This window comes from Macrotis lagotis, chromosome X (genome assembly GCF_037893015.1).
Source record: "Macrotis lagotis isolate mMagLag1 chromosome X, bilby.v1.9.chrom.fasta, whole genome shotgun sequence".
Lineage (NCBI taxonomy): Eukaryota > Metazoa > Chordata > Mammalia > Peramelemorphia > Peramelidae > Macrotis > Macrotis lagotis.
The window spans coordinates 251,131,384-251,152,814 of NC_133666.1; the positions used below are offsets into that span (position 1 = coordinate 251,131,384).

General features: G+C 35.7%; 1 protein-coding gene across 3 annotated transcripts in view; it reads right to left on the reverse strand.

Moving 5' to 3' along the window:
• Positions 1-21,431, reverse strand: part of SLC30A5 (solute carrier family 30 member 5) — an 81,167-nt gene that overhangs the window by 49,349 nt on the left and 10,387 nt on the right. For 2 of the 3 annotated variants that reach the window (XR_012471593.1, XM_074201285.1), the window contains exons 2-5: positions 13,347-13,469; positions 12,450-12,516; positions 10,295-10,380; positions 8,564-8,651 (exon numbers count right to left, since the gene is read on the reverse strand). Coding sequence is in view for 2 of the 3 variants with exons in the window: in XM_074201285.1 (XP_074057386.1) it covers positions 8,564-8,651; positions 10,295-10,380; positions 12,450-12,516; positions 13,347-13,469 (364 nt within the window). In the remaining variant the exon portion in view is untranslated. Of the gene's footprint in view, positions 1-8,563; positions 8,652-10,294; positions 10,381-12,449; positions 12,517-13,346; positions 13,470-21,431 lie in introns of those variants that run through there. The other variant, XM_074201284.1, reaches the window with a different exon arrangement.

Below are 21,431 nucleotides of genomic sequence, written 5' to 3' on the forward strand. Positions count from 1 at the left end.
ACATTGAAGAGAAAAAAAGCCTGGACTTAATATTACAGGATCTAGTGATGGAAAACTGCCCTGATATCATGGAATCGAAGGGCAAAGTAGTTATTGAAAGAGTACATTGATCCCCACCAGAGAAAGATCCTAAAATGAAAACACCAAGGAATGTTGTGACCAAACTCCAGAACTATCAGATAAAAGAGAAAATCCTGCAAGCAGCCAGGAAAAAACAATTTAAATATCAAGGAGTCACAGTAAGGATCCTGCAGGACCTGGCTTTATCAGCTTTAAGGGATTGAAGGGCCTGGAATGAGAAATTTCGAAGAGAATAGAAACTTGGAATGCAGCCAAGAATCTACGTTCCTGCAAAGCTGAGCCTTCTCTTCTAGGGAAAAAGATGGACATTTAACAAAATGGAAGAATTCTAAAAATTTCTGATGAAAAGACCAGAGCTAAACAGAAAATTTGGACATCAAACAGGGGGTTCAAGAGACATATGAAAAGGTTAAAAAAAAAGGGGGGGTGGTAAAAGGAAAAAAATGCAATTCAGTAAGTTGAAACTGGCTATATTCCAGCATGGGGGGGGGGGGGGAAGAGACTCTCATAAATCCTGAGAAATTTAACTCTAACAGAGAGAATATACCTAGCCAGAAATGATAGACATCCATGACCTATCCATGAGATTGCTATCTAATGGGATGTAACTAGCTTTAACCCCACTTGGGAGAAAGACTCTAATAACTCTCAGGAATTTTGACTCTATCCAATAGAATATACTGAACTAGAAGGGACAGACACTCAGAATTTTCTATGACCTAGATAGAATGATCTAAAAAATTACACTAGCTCCCTAAAAAGGGAAAAAGAAATTAAAGGAATTAGAAATGGGAAGGAAGAGACAAAACTCTCACTCTTTGCAGATGACATGAAGGTCTACCTAGAGAATCCCAAGAAATCATCTAAAAAACTACTGGAACCAATTAGCAATTTTAGCAAAGTTGCAGGTTATAAAATAAACCCCCATAAATCCTCAACTTTTCTATATATGTCTAGCAAGAAACAGCAGGAAGAGCTAGAAAGAGAAATCCCATTCAAAGTAACCTCAGACAGTGTAAAATATTTGGGAGTCTATTTGCCAAGACAGACTCAGAATCTTTTTGAAAACAATTATAAAACACTTCTCACACAAATTAAATCAGATTTAAATAACTGGGCAAATATCAACTGCTCATGGATAAGGAGAGCTAATATAATAAAAATGACAATTCTACCAAAACTAAACTATCTGTTTAGTGCCCTACCAATTGAAATTCCAAAAAATTACTTTAACGAGTTAGAAAAAATTGTAAGTAAATTCATATGGAGAAATAAAAAGTCAAGAATTGCCAGGAGCTTAATGAAAAAGTGCAAAAGAAGGTGGCTTAGCCCTACCTGTTCTAAAATTATATTATAAAGCATCAGTCATCAAAACTGTTTGGTACTGACTAAGAAATAGAGAGGTGTGGACCAGTGGAATAGACTAGGTACAGAAGTAGGAGATGCTTATAATAATCTGCTGTTTAATAAACCCAAAGAGTCCAGCCACTGGGATAAACACTCCCCCTTTGATAAAAACTGCTGGGATAATTGGAAGTTAGTATGGAAGAAACTTAGATTAGACCAACACCTAACACCCTTTACCAAGATAAGATCCAAATGGTTACAGGATATAGACATAAAAAACAATACCATAAGCAAATTGGAAGATCAAGGACTAGTCTACCTGTCAGATCTATGGAAAGGGGAGCAGTTTATGACTAAGGAAGAGTTGGAGAACATCACCAAAAACCGATGATTTCGATTACATTAAATTAAAAAGCTTTTGCACAGATAAAACCAGTGTAACCAAGTTCAAAATAAATGTAGTAAATTGGGAAACAATTTTTACAACTAATGATTCTGACAACGGACTCATTTCTAAAATATACAGAGAACTGAGTCATATTTTTAAAACAAAAAAGCCATTCCCCAATTGACAAATGGTTAAGGGATATGCAAAGGCAATTTACAGATGAGATCAAAGCAATCCATAGCCATATGAAAAAATGCTCTAAATCATTACTTATTAGAGAAATGCAAATTAAAGCTTCTCTGAGGTACCACCTCACACCTCTCAGATTGGCCAGTATCACCAGGAAGGATAATGATCATTGTTGGAAGGGATGTGGGAAATCTGGGGCACTATTACACTGTTGGTGGAGCTGTGAACTCAACCAACCCTTCTGGAGAGCTATTTGGAACTATGCCCAAAGGGCAACAAAAATGTGTATACCCTTTGACCCAGCAATACCACTACTGGGTCTATACCCTGAAGAGATGAAGAAAAAGGGTAAAAACATTACTTGTACAAAAATTTATAGCAGCCCTGTTTGTGGTGGCAAAGAATTGGAAATCCAGTAAATGTCCTTCAATTGGGGAATGGCTTCGCAAACTGGTATATGTATGTCATAGAACACTATTGTTCTATTAGAAACCAGGAGGGACGGGATTTCAGGGAAACCTAAAGGGATTTGCATGAACTGATGCATGAGTGAGATGAACAGAACCAGAAAAACACTGTACACCCTAAGAGCAACATGGGAGTGATGTTCAACCTTGAAGGACTTGCTCATTCCATCAGTGCAACAATTGGGAACAATTTTGGGCTGTCTGCAAAGGAGAGTACCATCTGTATCCAGATAAGGAGCTGTGGAGTTTGAACAAAGTACAAGGACTATTCCCTTTAATTTGGAAAAAAAAAAAACCCAGATATCTTACTGTCTGATCTGGTTACCTCTGAGAATTCTGTTCTCTTTAAGGATATGATTTCTCTCTCATCACGCCCAATTTGGATCAAGGTACAACATGGAAACAAAGTAAAGACTGACGGAGTGCTATCTTTGGGGTGGGGGTGGGAGGAGGGAAGCAAGACTGGGAGAAAATTGCAAAACTCAAATAATATCTTTAATAAAAAAAGAAAAAAAGATATTTTCTTCAATATTTTTTGTATCTCCTTCACCAAGCTGACTTGGATTTCATGATTTTCCTGCATTGCTCTCATTTCTCTTCCCAATTTTTCCTTTACCTCCCTTGATGGATTTTCAAAATCTTTTTTGAGCTCTTACATAGCCTGAGATCAATTCCTATTTTTCTTGGGGACTTACAGAAGCTTTGACTTTGTCATCTTCTGAGCCTGTATTTTGGGCTTCTATGGGATCAAAGTAACTGTCTATGGTCAGATTCTTTTTCTGATTTTTGCTCATTTCCCCAGTGTATGACTTGATTTTAACCTCTTTGTTTTAACTCTTTTGTTTAGCTCTGCTTCGGGGGTGGGGAGTGATGATGCACCTGTCCCAAGCTTTTGAGGGTTTCTGCAACTGTTTTCCTGGACACCCCTTTCCCCTCCCCGCCTCGGGGTGGGGGGCACTCTTAGGGGAGGCTCTAACTGCTTTCCTGGCCTCAAACTGTGAGAAGTATCCTTGACTCCACTCTGACAATATTGGGGGTCCCAGGTTAAGACCTGAATCTCAGTATAGGCAGAGCAACAGAGTCCTGCCCCAGGGATAACAGAAAGACCTCTGCAGTCTCTCCCCACTCCCTTATAGTCTATGGGCTGAGCACTCTGGAAGCAGTTGCTGGGATTCCACAGACCTGCTTCTAGTTCCTGGGGCCAGGGCTGTGCTTAGACTTGTCCTACCCTGGACTCCCGAGTTCACTCTAATGTGACAGAGTTTTACCACTGACCTTCCAGGCTGTCCTTCACAATCCCTGGGCTGAGAGGTCTGGAAACTGCCCCTGCTGCTACAGAACTAAGTGCCCCCAGAGTTGCTCCTGGACAGCTGGAGCCAATTTGCCCCAGTGCAACCCAGGCTGGGCTAGGGCCCTTTCCAATCCCCATGTAACAGACCCTTCCCATGGATCCTCCAAATTGTCTTACGCTGGAAAATTGTTTCACTTAGATTTCACTTAGTCTTTCTGTGGGTTCCCTTATTCTAGAATTTGGTTAGAGTCATAATTTAAAAGCATTTGGAGTGGTCTGGGGGAGAACTGGGATTTCATTATTTCATCAATATGTATGTGTATCTAGCTAAAGATAGACAATGATCTGGACTCAGAATTGAGGAGAAAGATATTGATCTAGTTTGCATTTGGGAAATTTCACAATGGTTTACATGATTTCCTTCAAACTGCTACAAAAACATTTAAATTCATTTTTTTTTTTTTAGATTTTGCAAGGCAATGGGGTTAAGTGGCTTACCCAAGGCCACTCGGCTAGGTAATTATTAAGTGTCTGAGACCAGATTTGAACTCAGGTACTCCTGACTCCAGGGGCGGGTGCTCTATCTCCACTGTGCACCACCTAGCCGCACCAAAAACATTTAAATTCTTAACAGTACTGTTAATTGGGAATTCATCTTGATAATTTGTCATTTTTCTGTCCTGTCCCCCCCAACCTGTTTTTTTTTTTAGCATCACCAACTTGGTAAACTAAATAGTAGGATGTAAATACATGTAAATGTATTTGTAAATGTATTTGTAAAATGTAAATACATGCTACATATATTATTTTCTCATCTTTACCTTTTCTTCTAATTTGATGTTGATTGATTTGTTTTAACAAATCACAGTGACAAAAAAGTGATAGGTGATTCCTCCCATATTAGCAAGTTATTTCCTCTCTATAATCAGTTTTGTTATTCTAATGTTATTATGTGGTGTTTGCTATGTCTAAAGGTCAAACCTCAAGATATATAAAAGGGGAAAGTATTAAATGACAAAGGGAAAAAAACTAAAGATAGTATTACTTGAATAAATGATTTCACTAATGAGGGCATTATTCCCTTCACCACAGCAGACCACAATTCATCCAAAACTTCTCATTCTGTAATTCTGGTCTATATTCACTTACAAATCCTACACTGATGATTTATCTAACATGCTAAAGGTCTTCCTTAGGTATTTTCCCATTTTGTAGTTGATGCATAACGTTTGTGCTGTCAGTCTTTGTTCCTGCCATATAAGCAACAACTCATCTCCTTTTCAATCATACATTTCATGGAGGATATTTTTATGTCACTTTTTTGCATGTAAATCATCCCTGGAAATGGATAGTAACCCATGTCCATTAAGGGCCGGTGCTCTATCCACTGCACCACCTAGCTGCCCTGAGAACTGCTAAGTTTCAGGCAATGCAGATACACATTATCAATTGAACAAGAATTAAAAAATATGGATTTTTGCATTAGAAAAGTTTTTAAAATTTCCAAAATTCAATCTATATTGTGTTCTTCTCCCTAATCAATTCTAAGACCAATTCTTTATTTCCTTTCAGGCTTGTACCAAATATATGCAAGTTTAGGCAGCAGGCATTTTGTAACCATTTAATTTTTTCCTTAATGGATTGTTAGACTGAGTTCTTGAATAATCATGGATCCCATGGAAGAAGCCCTGTAATGGAGTTTAATGTAATCAGTATTATATTATCTGGCAAGAGGAAGACTTGAAAGGGTTCATTTATCTCCAGTGAAGAGTTATTCCATTTGGATCTTCCACAGGACATCCTCCAGCCTCAACTAAGGTTAACAATCAGAGGATTTCTAAATGGTACTATCTCTGTAGTTACGTTTAGGAAAAGATCTTATTTGGATTGAATATATGCAGGAGATATTCAACTGCTACTAAAACAAGGAGACTGAGAGAACATCACTAACTATTAATTTATACTTTCTTATTTCTATAAAATTTTCAGGAAAATAAGTTAAATGCAAATTTAGAGTATACTTGATGAAAATAATAAGAGTAGAACTAGGAAAATTTTTATAAGTAATACAGTAGAATATCTCCAGCACACAAATGACTGAAAGATACAGGGGGGAAAAAAAAAATCCCAGTTATTTTTAATTATAAAATTGTGAAGCAAAATGCTACCTTAAGAGTTCTTTTCTAAACAATCATGTCTCTTGTGCATATGTTAAGATCATACAAGGTTCCTTCACAGATGTAATTCAAGATAAATTTGTTCAATAATCCACTGATAATTATCAGGTAACCAAAATGAAGTTCAGGAAATTATAGGCAAATGAGATCCACCAAAACTCAAGAGTATGGCTTAACAATTCCCACAGTAGACAATGAATGAAGAATATAGGTATATACAATATTTGTTGCATATCTATAATAAGAAAATGGAAAGAGCCAGTCTATCAAAACATATACTTTGCACAGGCATTGCAGAGGGATATTGAATTAGCTCCAGAATTGGCATGGGGAGTAGGTTAATTTGTATTTGGAAAACCATTCAATGATGCAAAATTTTTCTTTGAAACACAAACCCTATCTTTAAACACTAATATTCTTCCACTGATGTTAAGACTGCTGTAAATCATGAAATACCACAATAGTATTAGAAGATTCTGATAACTTAAAAAGTACAATCAAGAGATACAAGGTAGCATAACAGGGTTACTGAGTGTTATCAATGATGACTTGTATACAAAAAGTGAGGTGTAAGATATCATTCAGATATAAGACTGGCCCAAAGAAGAGAGGATAAATAACAAAAATGGACAGTTAGTGATCACAACACCTTAGATTTATAAAGGTTTATAAAACTCTTTATAAATAGTAGCTTCTTATCTTCATAACAATCCTGTTAAGTAGGTTCTAGAAAGTGCTTCTATCTATTCTATCTATTTCATGAATGAGACTGAAGTTCAAAGGGCCCTAAGTCAAATGGCTGGTGGCAGAGCAGGGATGTGAACTCATATCTGACTGATTCCAAGTCCAAATTCTTTCCATTGTAAAAAACAGATTTTTAAAACATTGCCTTAGTTTAAAAACAAATTAGTATTTTTTGGTTATTCTGAACTTGAAAAATACTAAACAACCAAAGATTTCCATGTACACAGAGGACTATATATGAAATCTTGAACATCCATTACACAAAACTCATTTTCTCCTTCAATGTTATAGATTGATCATGTTAGTTTCAAAACTATTCCCACAATGTTACTTTATGCTTTTCTTGAATATTAAATCAATTTTTTATGGATGGTTTTTGTCTGTAGTAGACACCAACTTAACACTGGTGGTGTTTAACCTTAGCACCAGGGAGCTTGCAGCAACCTGGGTGATTTTCTCCTAGAAGACTGAACAGAGTACCAGAGAATAAGAAAAGAGAGACAGCCTGAAATCTACACTCCTGGTAGGAGTATCTTCATTGAGCAGATCATGGATCCATCAGAATAATGAAGAAAATACTATGTGGTTGAAAATTATGGACCAGCACTACAATTATTAAAAATAAAAAATAAGTTAAAAGGATTAAAGAAAAGACATAAGGTTGGTGTAAGTTGACTGTAGCATCCTGATGAGCTTTAAGCAAGAAGTGGCAAAAAAGGACACTACCAAGAACAGGATCACAGAGGGAGTTGAAATGAACAAGTAACAGGATTGAGAAGAAACAAACTGACAGTCTTTGTAATTATCAGTTAGCTCTGAGATGCTAAAAAGGAAAAGAGAAAACCTCCAAATTATTGGTAGATTTTTAATTTATGAGGTGCAGCAGTAGAAATACTTATACCAATGAAATAATGGACTTAACAATGACAATTTTCAAAATATAAAATCTAAGGAGATAATGCTAATGAAACAAATTTTTTCATAAATAATTTAATTTTTCTTATGCCTTAGAAGGTATTTTAGAATCTCTTCAGAACACTGACAATATAATAGTATGGGAGCTGGAAAGTCTGTCAAAAGTGCATAATATCTATTGTAAAAAAATTGTTCAAATGTGAGTGCTAGAGAGCAGTAATTTGCTTATATATCAATTAGTTTTAAGTATTAAAGTTATCAAATATTTTTCAAATATGAATTATGATTGGAAACTGAGGGATGCCGGTCAATTGAGAAATGATTGAACAAGGTATTATATATCATGGAATAATACTGCACTATAAGAAATGATGGAGGGGACTGGCATCAGAAAAATCTGGAAAGATCTATATGAACTGATACAACCTTCACAGTAATAGCAATACTGTAAAAATAATCAACTGTGAAAGACTCAGTAATTCTGAACAGTACAATGGTCCACTATAATTCCAAAGGACCCAAAATATAAATGTTATCCACCACCAGATAAAGATCTGATGGATTTAGTCTGCAGTCTAAAGCAAAACTTTTTTTCACTTTCACTACTTTTCTTGTCTTGGGTGGGAGGGGGAGAGGAAGAAAGGGGAGGGATGGCTAATGTAGGAATATTTTGTATGATTTTGGATGTATAATATCTATCATATTTCTTAATTTCGCAATGAGTGGGGGATAGGAGGAGAGAATGAAACTTGAAGATGAAAATAAAATCAAAATTTAAACATTTTGAGAGATTTGTTAGTGACAATATAAATATCAGTTATTTACTTAAACCATTAATAAATTTGCTACAATTTTTCTAAATGGTGAAAAGATAACAGTAACTTCCTCTTTTTATTCTTGAATAACAAAATTTACATTTATTATTTCACTTTTGAAATAAGGGATAGTTGAGAAAAAAAAATACCTTTGCTGGTCCTCCTCCAGAACTAGTGAACAAAACATTTAGTAGCGAGATGACAACAATATCACTGTGTTCAAAGAGCAGCAAAGTCCTATGAAAATAAAGTTAACAATTCAAATGGCTTTCCTATACTATTTTTCCATATACATGAATTGAAGTAGATTGAGAAAATGGATCAGATAGTCTTCTTTGGCTTTCATACAATAGTAAAAAAGAATCTTTCAGGAGTAGCTAGGTGGCGCACTGGATAGAGCACTGGCCCTGGAGTCAGAAGAACCCAAGTTCAAATTTGACCTCAGACACTTAATAATTACCTAGTTGTGACCTTGAGCAAGTCACTTAACCCCATTGCCTTGGAAAAAAACAAAAACAAAAAAAGAATCTTTCAAAACTAAAAATCACAATTATTTAGTATATAGATTCTTAACTGTTCACTATTTTTTTTCCTCCCCACAAGTCATGGATTTGTACTTATAGGCATTTAGTAACTATGACCCAAATACTTAGAGGTAACTAACCGAACTTTTATTTGAGAACAAGAAACTGTTCAAAGTTGCCAAATTATTTCATAAAATACTGGTTTAATTTTTAAAAAATTTCCTGACAAACTTAACATTCACAAATAAAAATAAAATAAAATTCTAAATAAAAATTTAAACTCCAAATAATTTAATATAGGCAAGAAAAAATATACTAATTTAACAGCAACAGTCTTTTCATTTTATTATCTTCTAATCTCTTTTTTTTGTATGTGCTTTTGATGTTAAAACCTGATGTCATTCTTTGGGTCCAGAATGAATGTAAATAGCAATTTTTTTTCCTGTTTTGGCCAGATTGATTTTTCTTCTTCTTTAAGACTTTGCAAAAGAAGTTTTTTTGCTTTTTTTTCTTACCTGCTTTAAAAATTGAGAAACCCTGATGGTTTTACTTTCCCAGCTTCATTTTTTTTTTGGAGTGGTCATTCTTGGCCTTTGTCTTCATCTCTCTCTCACCTTACCTTAATCAATGAATTTTCATTGTCTCAGTCAATATGACCTAGGAAAGACCTAGCTTTAAAAGGTCAAGATCTCCCACTGCATCCAGGATCATCTCCAGTTGTCCTGATCCATTTCTGGCCACTAGACCCAGAAAGTTCTGGAGGAGATAGTGAGGCTGGTGGCTTTTCATAGCACCCCCACATTTAAATCCAATTCACAATCATGTCATGAAATCAGCTCCCTGATGTCAGTCTTCTTCAAGAATGAAGGAAAAACATCAACCCCTATGTAATTATGAATTTTTGTTGCTGTTACCTTAAAAAAGCAAACCAAACAAAAACTTTTCAACCAATTTTCTGATAATCTGGATGTCTTTCTTTGAGAAGGCAAATGAGCTGGGAAATGAATAAGATTTAGGAATCTTTGATTTTTTTTCCCCCTTTTACTTCACTCCCCTATCAGGTAAAGTTTATTTGAAAACAGTCAGGAAAGCATGTCAAAGTGGGAGAATAATTTCACTCCCATGTGAACTAAAAATTATGTGTCCTCTTTAACTCATTTGCTTACCACAAGATCTTAACCATGTAAGTCAATTTAAAAAAAAATTGCATGTTTATGATAACCTTTCACTAATCATGTCTTTAAACTTCTTTATCAACCTTTTATATAAAATGTTAAAAAATTAATATACAAAATAAGCATATTAACCAATCTTGTTTAACACAAAACTTGTTTTAAAAAACAAATCTGTATTTACCTTAATGGTCCACAAAGAGTAAGGCCAAAAAACCATAAAAGCGAAATGATACACCCAGCAACAGCATGTTTAAATATTTTGATCCACTGCAAAAAGGAAAGTGAAAATTAAAAAATTCCAGTTATAGAAACCATTAAGGTAACCCAAAAAACCTTATATTAAAAATAGAAAGGTCATAATGAAAAGTTTAAAATGGGTAAAATATACTACTCTCAAAGTAAATAAAATATTAGCACATTTTAAAGTTGGGAAAAATAACCTTCTGTATGTCTCATTTTCATAATTTCTGCTTGGAGTTTAAAGGTTTTTTTTGAATTTGTAATGTTTAAAACTTCCATAATGTTCAAACATTAGTGTGGCAGGACTTAATATTCTACCTTTTCTTTTCTAGATGATTCTTACATGCTAGTATAATTTTGTCCAAAAAGAAGTGGGGGGGGGAGAACTACAGAAGAAGAGGAAGGAAAAGAAGAGAGGATTGGGAGAAAGAATTACAATAATGGTCTTATATGTAGGTTGAGCTAGAAATTGGAAACATCTTCTGTCCCAGACTCCTATCCTGTAATAGTTTTCCCAGAAGAAAATGTTTTTTTGAAAGTCCCTATAAATTCTAATAGAATTTAGAATTTATTTAACAATAATCCTTGACTGCAAGTTAAGTCCTGAGTTCAAATTCAATGTCAGATGTTTACTAGTGTGTGACCTTGGACAAAGCTCTTAATATGTTACTTCAGTTTTCTCATCTATAAAATAGGATGATATAATAGTACCCATCCCCAAGGATTATTGTGAGGCTCAAGTAAGATGATCATAATTATAAAGTGTTTAGCACAGTGCATATTATCTATTATTGTTATTATTCTTATTTTTTAAAATGAAATCCAAAAGCATTCAGATAGAGGCTGTTTCCCAAGGCCAGAAGAGATGCTAGACTCAACCTGGGTCACTGCCAGATTCATACTGGGGACAGATATGAACTAGCATCTTTGTGTTGTACTATGCAGATTCCCTGGGCTATGTGTATGGAGAGAAGAGGAAGCTCAGAAGTTGCCAGTTGTAGCAGCAACAGCATCAAGAGTGGCTCAGACCTTAAGAACAAAGCAAGATGTCACTTTCAGCATCTAACTCAACCTAAAGAGGAATAAACAGGGCAAAAATCCTAGATCAAAAGGGAGATTATCCCTGTCACTCTGAGCCAACAGTTTTTCAGCTATCTGACAGGGATGGAGTCCAGAAACAATCTCCTCTTGCTCAGACTCAAACCCAGGTCAGGAATTTGCAAAACTGTTTAAATAAAATATATTTATGCATTCTCTAGCAATATGAGAATGTACATACACAGAAATCCTCAGAATGCTGATCAAACAATGACCAACTGCAATTCCTAAGGACTCATGATGAAATGTTTATGTGAGAGAAGTGAAAAACTCAAGAGTTCAGATTTGGTTTTGTATGACCATACAGGTTTGTAATAGAGGTTCTGGGTTTTTTTTTCCCCTGAGGAAAAGTGAGAGGGAGAAAAAGATGATTTTTGTTGAAAATTTAAAAAAAAAATTAGGCCAGTCTAGTTAGTTCTTTGCCCTAAATTAAATAGGAAGTAGAAGAACTAGGATTTAAAATGCTAAATTAAATGCTTTTTTCTCTAGAACAATGAAAAATAATAGGTTAAAGACATTCTAACTGGGCTTTAAAATGTCAAATGTCCTAAACTTATAAAATACTGAACTGAAAGAGAATAAACTAGTCTGCACATCTTATTAAAACTTTTATACTCTTATTTACTAGTATACTATACATTCTATTTCTCATTACTTTTCCCAGAAATTTTTATCCTTGAAATTTACAAAACAGAATTAACTTGTTCTTGACTTGAATAATTGCAACAATTATACTGAACTTGACTTCATTATGGAAAAAGATTAGGGAAATTAAAAAACAACATAAATTAGCAGGTTTAAGTATTCTTTACTCATTAACTTTGGTCTACTGGATTAATTTATTTTATTTTGTGTCAACACATACTTAATTTTATTTATTCAGAAAATTTTATCAGTCAAAATTTTAAGTCTTTTTTACTTAAATCATCTGACAGGAAGGCAAGATAGAAATACTTTCCCAACACAACCAAGGGTAAATGATTTTGCATGCAACTTACCTGATGTTTTGTAATAGTTTTCCCAGAAGAAAATGGCTTTTGAAACAAAACCATGAAAAATGCAGACCTATTGAAGCAAATATGAAAACATTAGCATAGCAGTTATGAAGATATTAAGAAAAATAAAAATGGGTTTTAAACAAACTAAGCAAAATATATATTCATAAAAGTATTATTCTAACAGCCATTATTATTCAAAATGTGTTTTTTTTTGCTTTTTTGGAATAGCCTTAAAAATCACTAGTTTAACCACTAGTTAACTATATTTAGTTTAACGATTCAAAAAACCTAAATTTAGTTTAACCAGCCAATACTTTATTAATAACCTTATACTCTTAAAATAAAAGAAATACAGTCTCAAAGAATTTATTTATTGTAATCTGCATATAACAGAAGAAAGGAATAAACACAGGTGTTTGCCATTTAATAAATGTAGAGATATATCAGTATGTTATCTGAAAGTTACAGAGGTTCATTTAAATTCTAGAATTTGTAAGAAAAATATGTAATTGTATATAATTATGCTATTTAGTATATTCCATATAAATATTAGACTAGTTTCTTTCCTGAGAAATGACAAAATTGAAATATTTATATTCGTTTTCTATGAATTCTATCATTAATAAGAGATCTAGCATTTTAATTTAAATCCAAAAGGATAATCATTTTGGTAATAATTTAAAAACAAAAAAAAAGAAAGCTTTTTTGGGGGCAGGGGAAGGGGAAGGAATTTCTCCACCTATACATACTAATTTAAGTATAAGACTTTTTGTACTTTACCAATTACTTTTTAAGAGTAATTGTTTAACAAGAGTAACAGCTTAACAAACTGAATAATATAGTATATTCTGAATCTTCTATCAAATTAAAAACTTGGAGAAAATTCTGAATACTTACCCAAGTTTTAATATAAAGATGAACTGTACAATGTGAACTACTTTTAAGAGATCATATGATTCAAAAAGTCCCAAAGCCTTTAGAAACTTAGTGAAACATAACAATACAATATATTTAGTGAATCTGAAAAAGAGGAATACATAAGTTTTAGTATCACTAAAATTACTAACACATATAATTTTAGAATAATACTCTGAGAAATCAATAAAAGATACAGGCATTTTATCAAAAAGTCAATTGTAATGCAATTTCTCAATTTTCTGATATATTAAAAAAGTATCTATTACATCTCAGCATTTTTTGGAAATATTTCAAAAATATTAAATTTCAAAAGCAAAATCCCAAACTCCTTCCCATTATAAAGAAAGCAATTAGAGACATCTAATTTATTGAATATATTGTAAGCCCCTTAATGGCAGGGACTGTTTTATTTTTTTGTCTTTCTATTCCCAGTGTCTAGCCAGGTATATTAAATTTAAATTAAACACTTGTTGATTTTGAATGATGCAGAATACACATGTGAGAATAAATGGGTAAAAAATACTTTAGGCAGTCAAAACAGACTATCAAGTTTCCAACCTCATAAGAAATTAAAAGCTGCAAATCAGAAGGATGTAAAGGGGTTATTTAAAGGTAGACACATAGAGAGGAATAAGAACAATTAAACAGAAACAGTAATCTACAGACATTTAACAGAGGGTCAAATAGTCCAACAAATCAAATTGTTCCTTAAAATTGATCTTTGCATTCATGACCCTTCATCACTAAGAAATTTTATAGCGTTTAGTGTATTTTAAAGTGGAAGCAAAGTGGATATACGATTTAGAAAGATTTTCTTTGAATTTCTGAACTCATAGTCATTTTCATTCTACTGAGAGGGATCCAGAGGTTTTAGTTGTATTACATTAAAGAAAACCACTAAAATAATTGCTTTACTATCATTACATTTAATAAGCTAGGCCTCTGTCAATCTATATCAAGGAGAAAATTGCACTAAATGAAAATATTATCACAAAAATACCTTGTCAACAGGTTCTAAAAACGAAAATTATTATCAAAGTATCAATAGTGTGGTCACTTAAATAATAAGAACCTGTCTGGTTAAATTGGGACAGGAACATTTAGGTATTATGGATTCAAAACTAGGTTATTCTGGGTCTAAGATCCAACATTGAGAATAGAGATATCCAGGTTCAGAGAGGCCCTCAAATTTCAAGGATTGGAAGGAAGAAGCACTTTGAACTACAGTGGGGAAAGGAGGTGAAATGATTGAAAAGATCTTGATAATAGAATTTGCTTGAGAGGATCAGCCAAAGGATGAGGTAACAGTGATTTCAAATGATCAGATGAACAAAGTCATAAACTACAGTAGAGAAAGCTTTGAGACTTAGATTCAGAAAATTTCTTTTTTGATATTTTAAAGAATAAGTTAACAGAATAGAAAAAAGGTCCAGATTTCAAGCATCCATAATGAAGAAACAGATTCTGGAGGGATCAAACATGTCAGTAAATTCCATGTCAAATAAATTACTAAGTTAATATAAAGATCAAGGCTGCTAAGAAGCTAGACAAAAAAAAAAAACACCTAGTAGTGTAACTATTGTCTTAACCATCAGTGGCAAAATGACCACCAGAGGAAGTTCTTGAGAAATCTGCTGGCAGATGTAATCCACCAGATGAAGGGCACATCCTGGGTCCAGAAAAGCAGGTTTGTAAAATGAGAAGCCACACTGTGAAATATCACTTCAATGAATAAGGAGAATAAGATTAAGCACACTGTGAAAAGGCAACACTCTCTTAGAGCTAGGTGAGCCTGACCTACAGTATCAAAATTCTATCATTCCTCTTTGAAAGGGGCACAGGGTAGGTCAATAATAGCTTGACCACAAACAGCAATACAGCTGTTAGTCTGATGGCTTTCAGAAAAGCATGGGGAATATATATTTAAGACAAACTAATGACCAAGATAGTAGGTCAATTAGCAATTTCTCTCAAAAAATTTCCTGTCAGATGCAGCACCTTGTGAATTCAAGGAAGTTGAGAAAAATAGATATGACTGCAGAATATTAAAGACCCTGTATGGTATCTATAGCTTAGAGATGCTGAAGGTACCAAGTCAGGGAACCTAAAAGATTAAGCTCATACAGGAAAAACAAGTCAAGTTAAATCAGAGTGGTTTGGTTGTTTGGTAGGGATGGATATTTTGATTTTTAAAATAAAATTTTGTAGATGCTTTTTGTTTACTTTCATGGCACAGCAATTTCTGAATATGCCCCCTTCCCACTTTCAGGAATCATTCTTCTTTAACAAAGAAGAAAAAATATGCAATGTGAAATGACACATAAATCACATCTTACCATATTTCTTTTTTGCAAGGCAATGGGATTAAGTGGCTTGCCCAAGGCCACACAGCTAGGTAATTATTAAGTGTCTGAGGTTGGATTTGAACTCAGGTTCTCCTGACTCCAGGGCTGGTGCTCTATCCATTGCACAACCTAGCCGCCCACATTTTACCATATTTTACTTTTAATAGTTTCCAACCTCTCTAATGAAGGAAGATAGAAAATGAACAATTGGATTTGTTAATTTGAACAAGGAGTGATCTGCTATTTTTCCTCCTTCTTTAAAAATCTAGACCAGTGAGTATTCTTTAGTTGTTACAGAAAACCAAGATTAAACTATAGAAAACTTTGTGATTTGTTACTGTTGATTTTTACATTTGTTACTATAATTTTCCACTCCTTCCCCAAACTGCCTTAGAGCATTGGGACTGGATGGAGGTCAGGAAGATCCAAGATGCTTTAGGGGTCTGGGCAAGTCATTTGGTCTCTATTCATCTCAGTTTCCTCAACTGTAAAACAGGGATAAAAACAGCATCTAACTTGCAAGGTTTTTTGGAAAGATTAAATGAAATAATATTTGTAAAAGTATTTAGCATAGTGCCATGCACAGCAGGCACTATTATAAATGCTTATCATCCTCTACCCCCCGAAAAAAACAATTCATGTTTTTTGATAGTGTTTCATTCTAAAATCTTAAATTCTCATCAAAATAAATAACAAGTTGTTGTACTGTTAACTGAGGAAAGGATGAGGAATCTGATCTTCCTTTTACAGGGAGGTTTTTGCTTTAAGGAAACTCTAGAAAGCTAAGAACAGCTGTGACTATGAAAACCAAACAGAGAACTGAGGGACTGGGAAGCTGGTAGGGGGGTCCTTCTCTCTGGTACTAAGGCCATGTGACATTCTCATTTCATTAGTACTAAAGAGTTTTTTATTCATTATTAAAATATTCTTGTTCAAGAGCAAATACAATTATCCCCTCCCCCAAAAAATATAGACCCTCATAAGCAATAAAGGAAAGAGGAAAAGATTAAAATTAATAATAATAATGGCAGCTAAGTGGCACATTGGACGGAACACCAGCCCTGGAGTCAGGAGCACCCAAGCCCAAATCCGGCCCTAGACACCTAACAATCACCTAGCTGTGTGATCCTGGGCAAGCCACCCAACCCCACTGCCCCGCAAAAACCAAAAACCAAAACAAAATAAAATAAAATGATGATAATAAAAATAATAGTAGGGGCGGCCAGGTGGCGCAGTGGACGAAGCACCGGCCCCAGAGTCAGGAGCACCCAGGTCCAAATCCAGCCCTAGACACCCAACAATCACCCAGCTGTGTGACCCCAGGCAAGCCACCCAACCCCATCTATCCCACAACACCTCCAAAATAACAATTATAATAATAAAAAATGTGCTTCAGCCTGTGTTCCAACACCTCCACCTCTGTCGCAAGTGGATCACATTCTTTATGATAAGTTCATCACAAAAGCTACTTCCATAATTTTCCAATGTTGCCATTGCTGATGGCAACTCCTTCCATTCGTACTTCCCCACTACCATATACTTTATCTTCTCTCTCCTTTCACTCTGTCCCTCTTTTTAAATGTGCTGTGGGTAGCTGAGTGGTGCAGCAGACTAATCACTGGTCCTGGGGCCAAGAGACCCCAAGCCCACCTACCACCCCTAAGGCCCAGCAACCACTCGGCCCTGTGGTCCCAGGCAGGCCATCCAATCCCAGCCCCTTGCAAGAAGTAAAAAAGAAAATGTATTGTATCTGACCACTCTCCCCCACAGTCCATCCTCTCCTCCATCACTCACATTCCCTCCCTTCCCCCTGTCCCTCTTCTCTCCTTATTCTAGAAGTCTGTACCCCATTGAGTATATATGCTATTTCCTCTCTGAGTCACCTCTGATGAGAGTGAAGGTTCCCTCATTCTCCCTCGCCTTCCCCCCTTCCATATCATTACAATAAAAGAAGACTTCTTATATGAAATATCTTAGCCTATTCTACCTCTCCTTTCTCTTACTCCCATTACATTTCCCTTTAGCCATTGACTCCATTTTTACAATATATTATATCTTCAAACTCAGCTCTCTCCTGTGCTTCATCCATAAAAACTCCTTCTACCTGCTCTATTAAATGAGTAGGTTCATATGAGTATTACCAGTATCATTTTTCTATGCTGGAATACATGTAGCTCATCATCATTAAGTCCCTCATGTTTTACCCTTCTCCTCTGCTCTCTGTGCTTCACCTGAGTCCTGTACCTGAAGATCAAACTTTCTGTTCAGCTCTGGCCATTCCAACAGGAACATCTGATTTTTTTTTTAGGTTTTTGCAAGGCAAATGGGTGGCTTGTTCAAGGTCATATAGCTTAATTATTAGGTGTCTTGAGACTGGATTTGAACCCAGGTACTCCTGACTCCAGGGCTGGTGCTTTATCCACTGTGCCACCTAGCCGCCCCCCAACAGGAACATTTGAAATTCCCCTGGTTCATTGAAAGTCCAACTTTTTTCCCTGGAAGAGGACTTTCAGTTTTGCTGGGTAGTTGATTCTAGGTTGCATTCCAAGCTCTTTTGCCTATGGAATAATATATTCCAAGACCTAAGAGCCTTTTAATGTAGTTGCTGCTAAGTCCTTTGTGATCCTGACTGCAGCTCCACAATCTTTGAATTGTGTCCTTCTGGCTGCTTTTAATATTTTCTCTTTTACTTGGGAGTTCTGAAACTTGCCTATAATATTCCTGGTGGTTGGTTTTTGTTTTATTTTTTTTGGATCTCTTTCCAGGGGAGATCGGTGGATTCTCTCAAATTTCTATTTTGCCCTCTGCTTCTAGGATATCTGGGCAATTTTCCTGCAGTAATTCTTTAAAAATGAGGTCACGGGTCTTTTCCTGATCATGACTTTCAGGTATCCAATAATTTTAAAATTATCTTTCCTGAATCTGTTTTCCAGATCAGTTGTTTTTTCAATGAGATGTTTCACATTTTCTTCTAATTTTTCATTCTTTTGGTTTTGAAGCATTGTGTTCTGACTTCTTGTAAAGTCAGCAGCTTCCTTCAGCTACATTCTACATCTGAAGGATTTGTTTTCTTCAGAGAGCTTTCTTATCTCTTTTTCCATCTGGCCAATTCTGCTTTTTAAAGCATTCTTCTCCTCAGTAACTTTTTGAACTGTTTTATCCATTTGACCTAAGCTGTTTTTTAACATGCTATTTTCTTCAGCAGTTTTTTGGATCTCCTTGACTAAGTTGCTAACTTCTTTTTTCATGTTTTTCCTGCATCTCTCTCATTTCTTTTCCCAATTTTTCTTCTATCTCCCTCACTTGATTTTCAAAATCTTTTTTGAGTTCTGTCATACCCTGAGCCCAATTTCTGTTTTTCTTGCAATTTTTAGATGTAGGAGCTTGGACTTTCTCATCTTCTGACTGAGTATTTTGATCCTTCTCGGGATCATAGGCAAAGTATGTCTCAGTGGTGTTCCTCTTTTTTCTCTGTTTATTCATTTCCCCAACCTGTGCCTGGTCTTGGGGTGCTTCCTGAGCTTTTGTGTATTATTGGGACACCCTCCACAAGGATCTCAGTGTGTAAAGCTCTAACATCCCTCCTGGTATGTGAATGACCACAAGGGCACCCCTCTGCCACAGGGCTGAGGTGGGGGGGGGGCTGCTTTTCTATGGGGGGCCTAGGCTGCAATCAGGATCTGAATGTGGTCAGAGGCCTAGAGTCCTATTCCAAGGACAGAGGACAGACCTCAGAAGTCTCTCTCCTCTCCCCTACCTAGGCTCAGCACTCAAGCCTGGAGGCTCCTGCTTACTGGCTCTGCCTGCTTCCAGTTCCTGGATCTGGGATGCCACAGCCATGCTGCTTGCTGAGTGCCCTGAGGGCTGGCAGAGGCCCCTGGTTGATCTTCCAAGTTGTGCCTGGTGCTTCCAGGGGTGTAGGTCAGGAAACTGCCCTGCTGCCATGGCTGCAGTGAGCCACAGCTCCCAGCACCCTGAGGCTGCCTCTGGGAGGCTGAAGTTCCTTCACTCTGGCAGCTGCCTCTCCAACCCCATGCAGCCACGCCTTTCTGCTATTTTCCAGGTTACCTTGGGCTGGAGAACTGACTCACTGGATCCCTCTGTGGGTTCTGTCTCTCAAAAAATTTAGTTAGGTTCCTTATTTTATAAGTTTTGAGAGCGAGCACCTAAGAGAAGATCTTCTCCTGTCACCATCTTGGCTCCACCTCCTAAAAAGTTTTCATAGCAATTTTTCCTTGCTTTAACAAAAAATATAAAATAAATTCAACACTTCCAAACCTGTACAAATATACCAAAATATTTTTGGTGACCTACTTTGTGATAGCAAAAAAAAGTAGTTGTAGTTATGATAATAAAAGCTAACAGCTATACAGCACTCAAAAATGGGGGGGGGGAGGTGTGGGAAGAGAAGCGGAAGAAGTATTCCAATTGTATCCATACTGTCTGGTCCTATATATAATTTTCCAAAAGGCTACTTATGGCTCATTGATTTGGGTACCATGGGACTATGCTCTAAGCATATCATAAATCAGTTATTAAAATGTCTCTGACTGTTAATAAGTATGATTGGCAACAGTATATATATCAATGAGTCCTTGAATATGTTTATGTCAGGATAGAAATGCCTTCTTTTATCTCTTCTTTGAGGCCAAATATAGTCATAATTTTGTAGGATTCAGTTTCAATTGTTTTGTTGTCAATCATTCCTTCCATTTCCCAGGTTTGCAGTTGTTTTGTTTTACTATTTGTGCTTACTTTACTTCAGTCCATATTTATCTTTCTAAGCTGCTTCACATTCCTCATCAGGTGCTCGGGACAACCCCCACTCATAGACCTACACTTTTCACACACAAATCCAAGCATCCCCTTTGCAGGTCTGGAGTCATAATAAAGCTATTGTTAAAGTATATGTCTGCCCATTTACTCCTCTGTGACTCCACTTGACATTCTTGAAACTTTTTAAACCAAAATATACTTCCTAGGTCACTACCATTTAGTTTTTCCCCTATCAGAATGTAAGTTTCTTTTCTTTCTTTTTTTTTAAAATGTTTTTTGCAAGGCAATGGGATTAAGTGGCTTGTCCAAGGCCACACAGCTAGGTAATTATTAAGTGTTTGAGGCTGAATTTGAACTCAAGTACTTCTGACTCCAGTTCACTGCACCACCTAGTCACCCTAGAATGTAAGTTTCTTGAGGGTAGACACTGTTTTGTTTTTATATTTCCTATTTTACCACACTACTTATCACATTAATTATTAAATAAATGCTTTTAAAATTCAATCTTATTGAACAATAATATTCTCTTATATTCAAAACCCAAGCTATTGAGTCATTTCTCAGTCATTGAGAATATTTATTGGGGGGGGGAGTTTAAAGAGTGAGAGTTAGGTGAAACGGTGGATTTTGGGAAACTTGGGGTCAGGAAGACCTAACAGGAATCCTGCCTCAAATGTTTAACTCTCATCTGTAAAATGGGGAGAACAATGGGATGCACCTTTCAGGGTTGTAAAAATCCAATGAAATTAAATGTGTACCTGGACTTAATAAATAAATGCTTATTCCTTTCCCCTTCCCCACCACAAGACCTTACTGATCAAGCAATCCTTTGATACTTCCTAATTAACCCACAATCTCATTCATCACAGCCCCTTGGGCTGGAGAACTGCCTCACTGGATCCAAACTTTTTTATCCCCATTGCCTCACCCCTTCCTCAGCTAA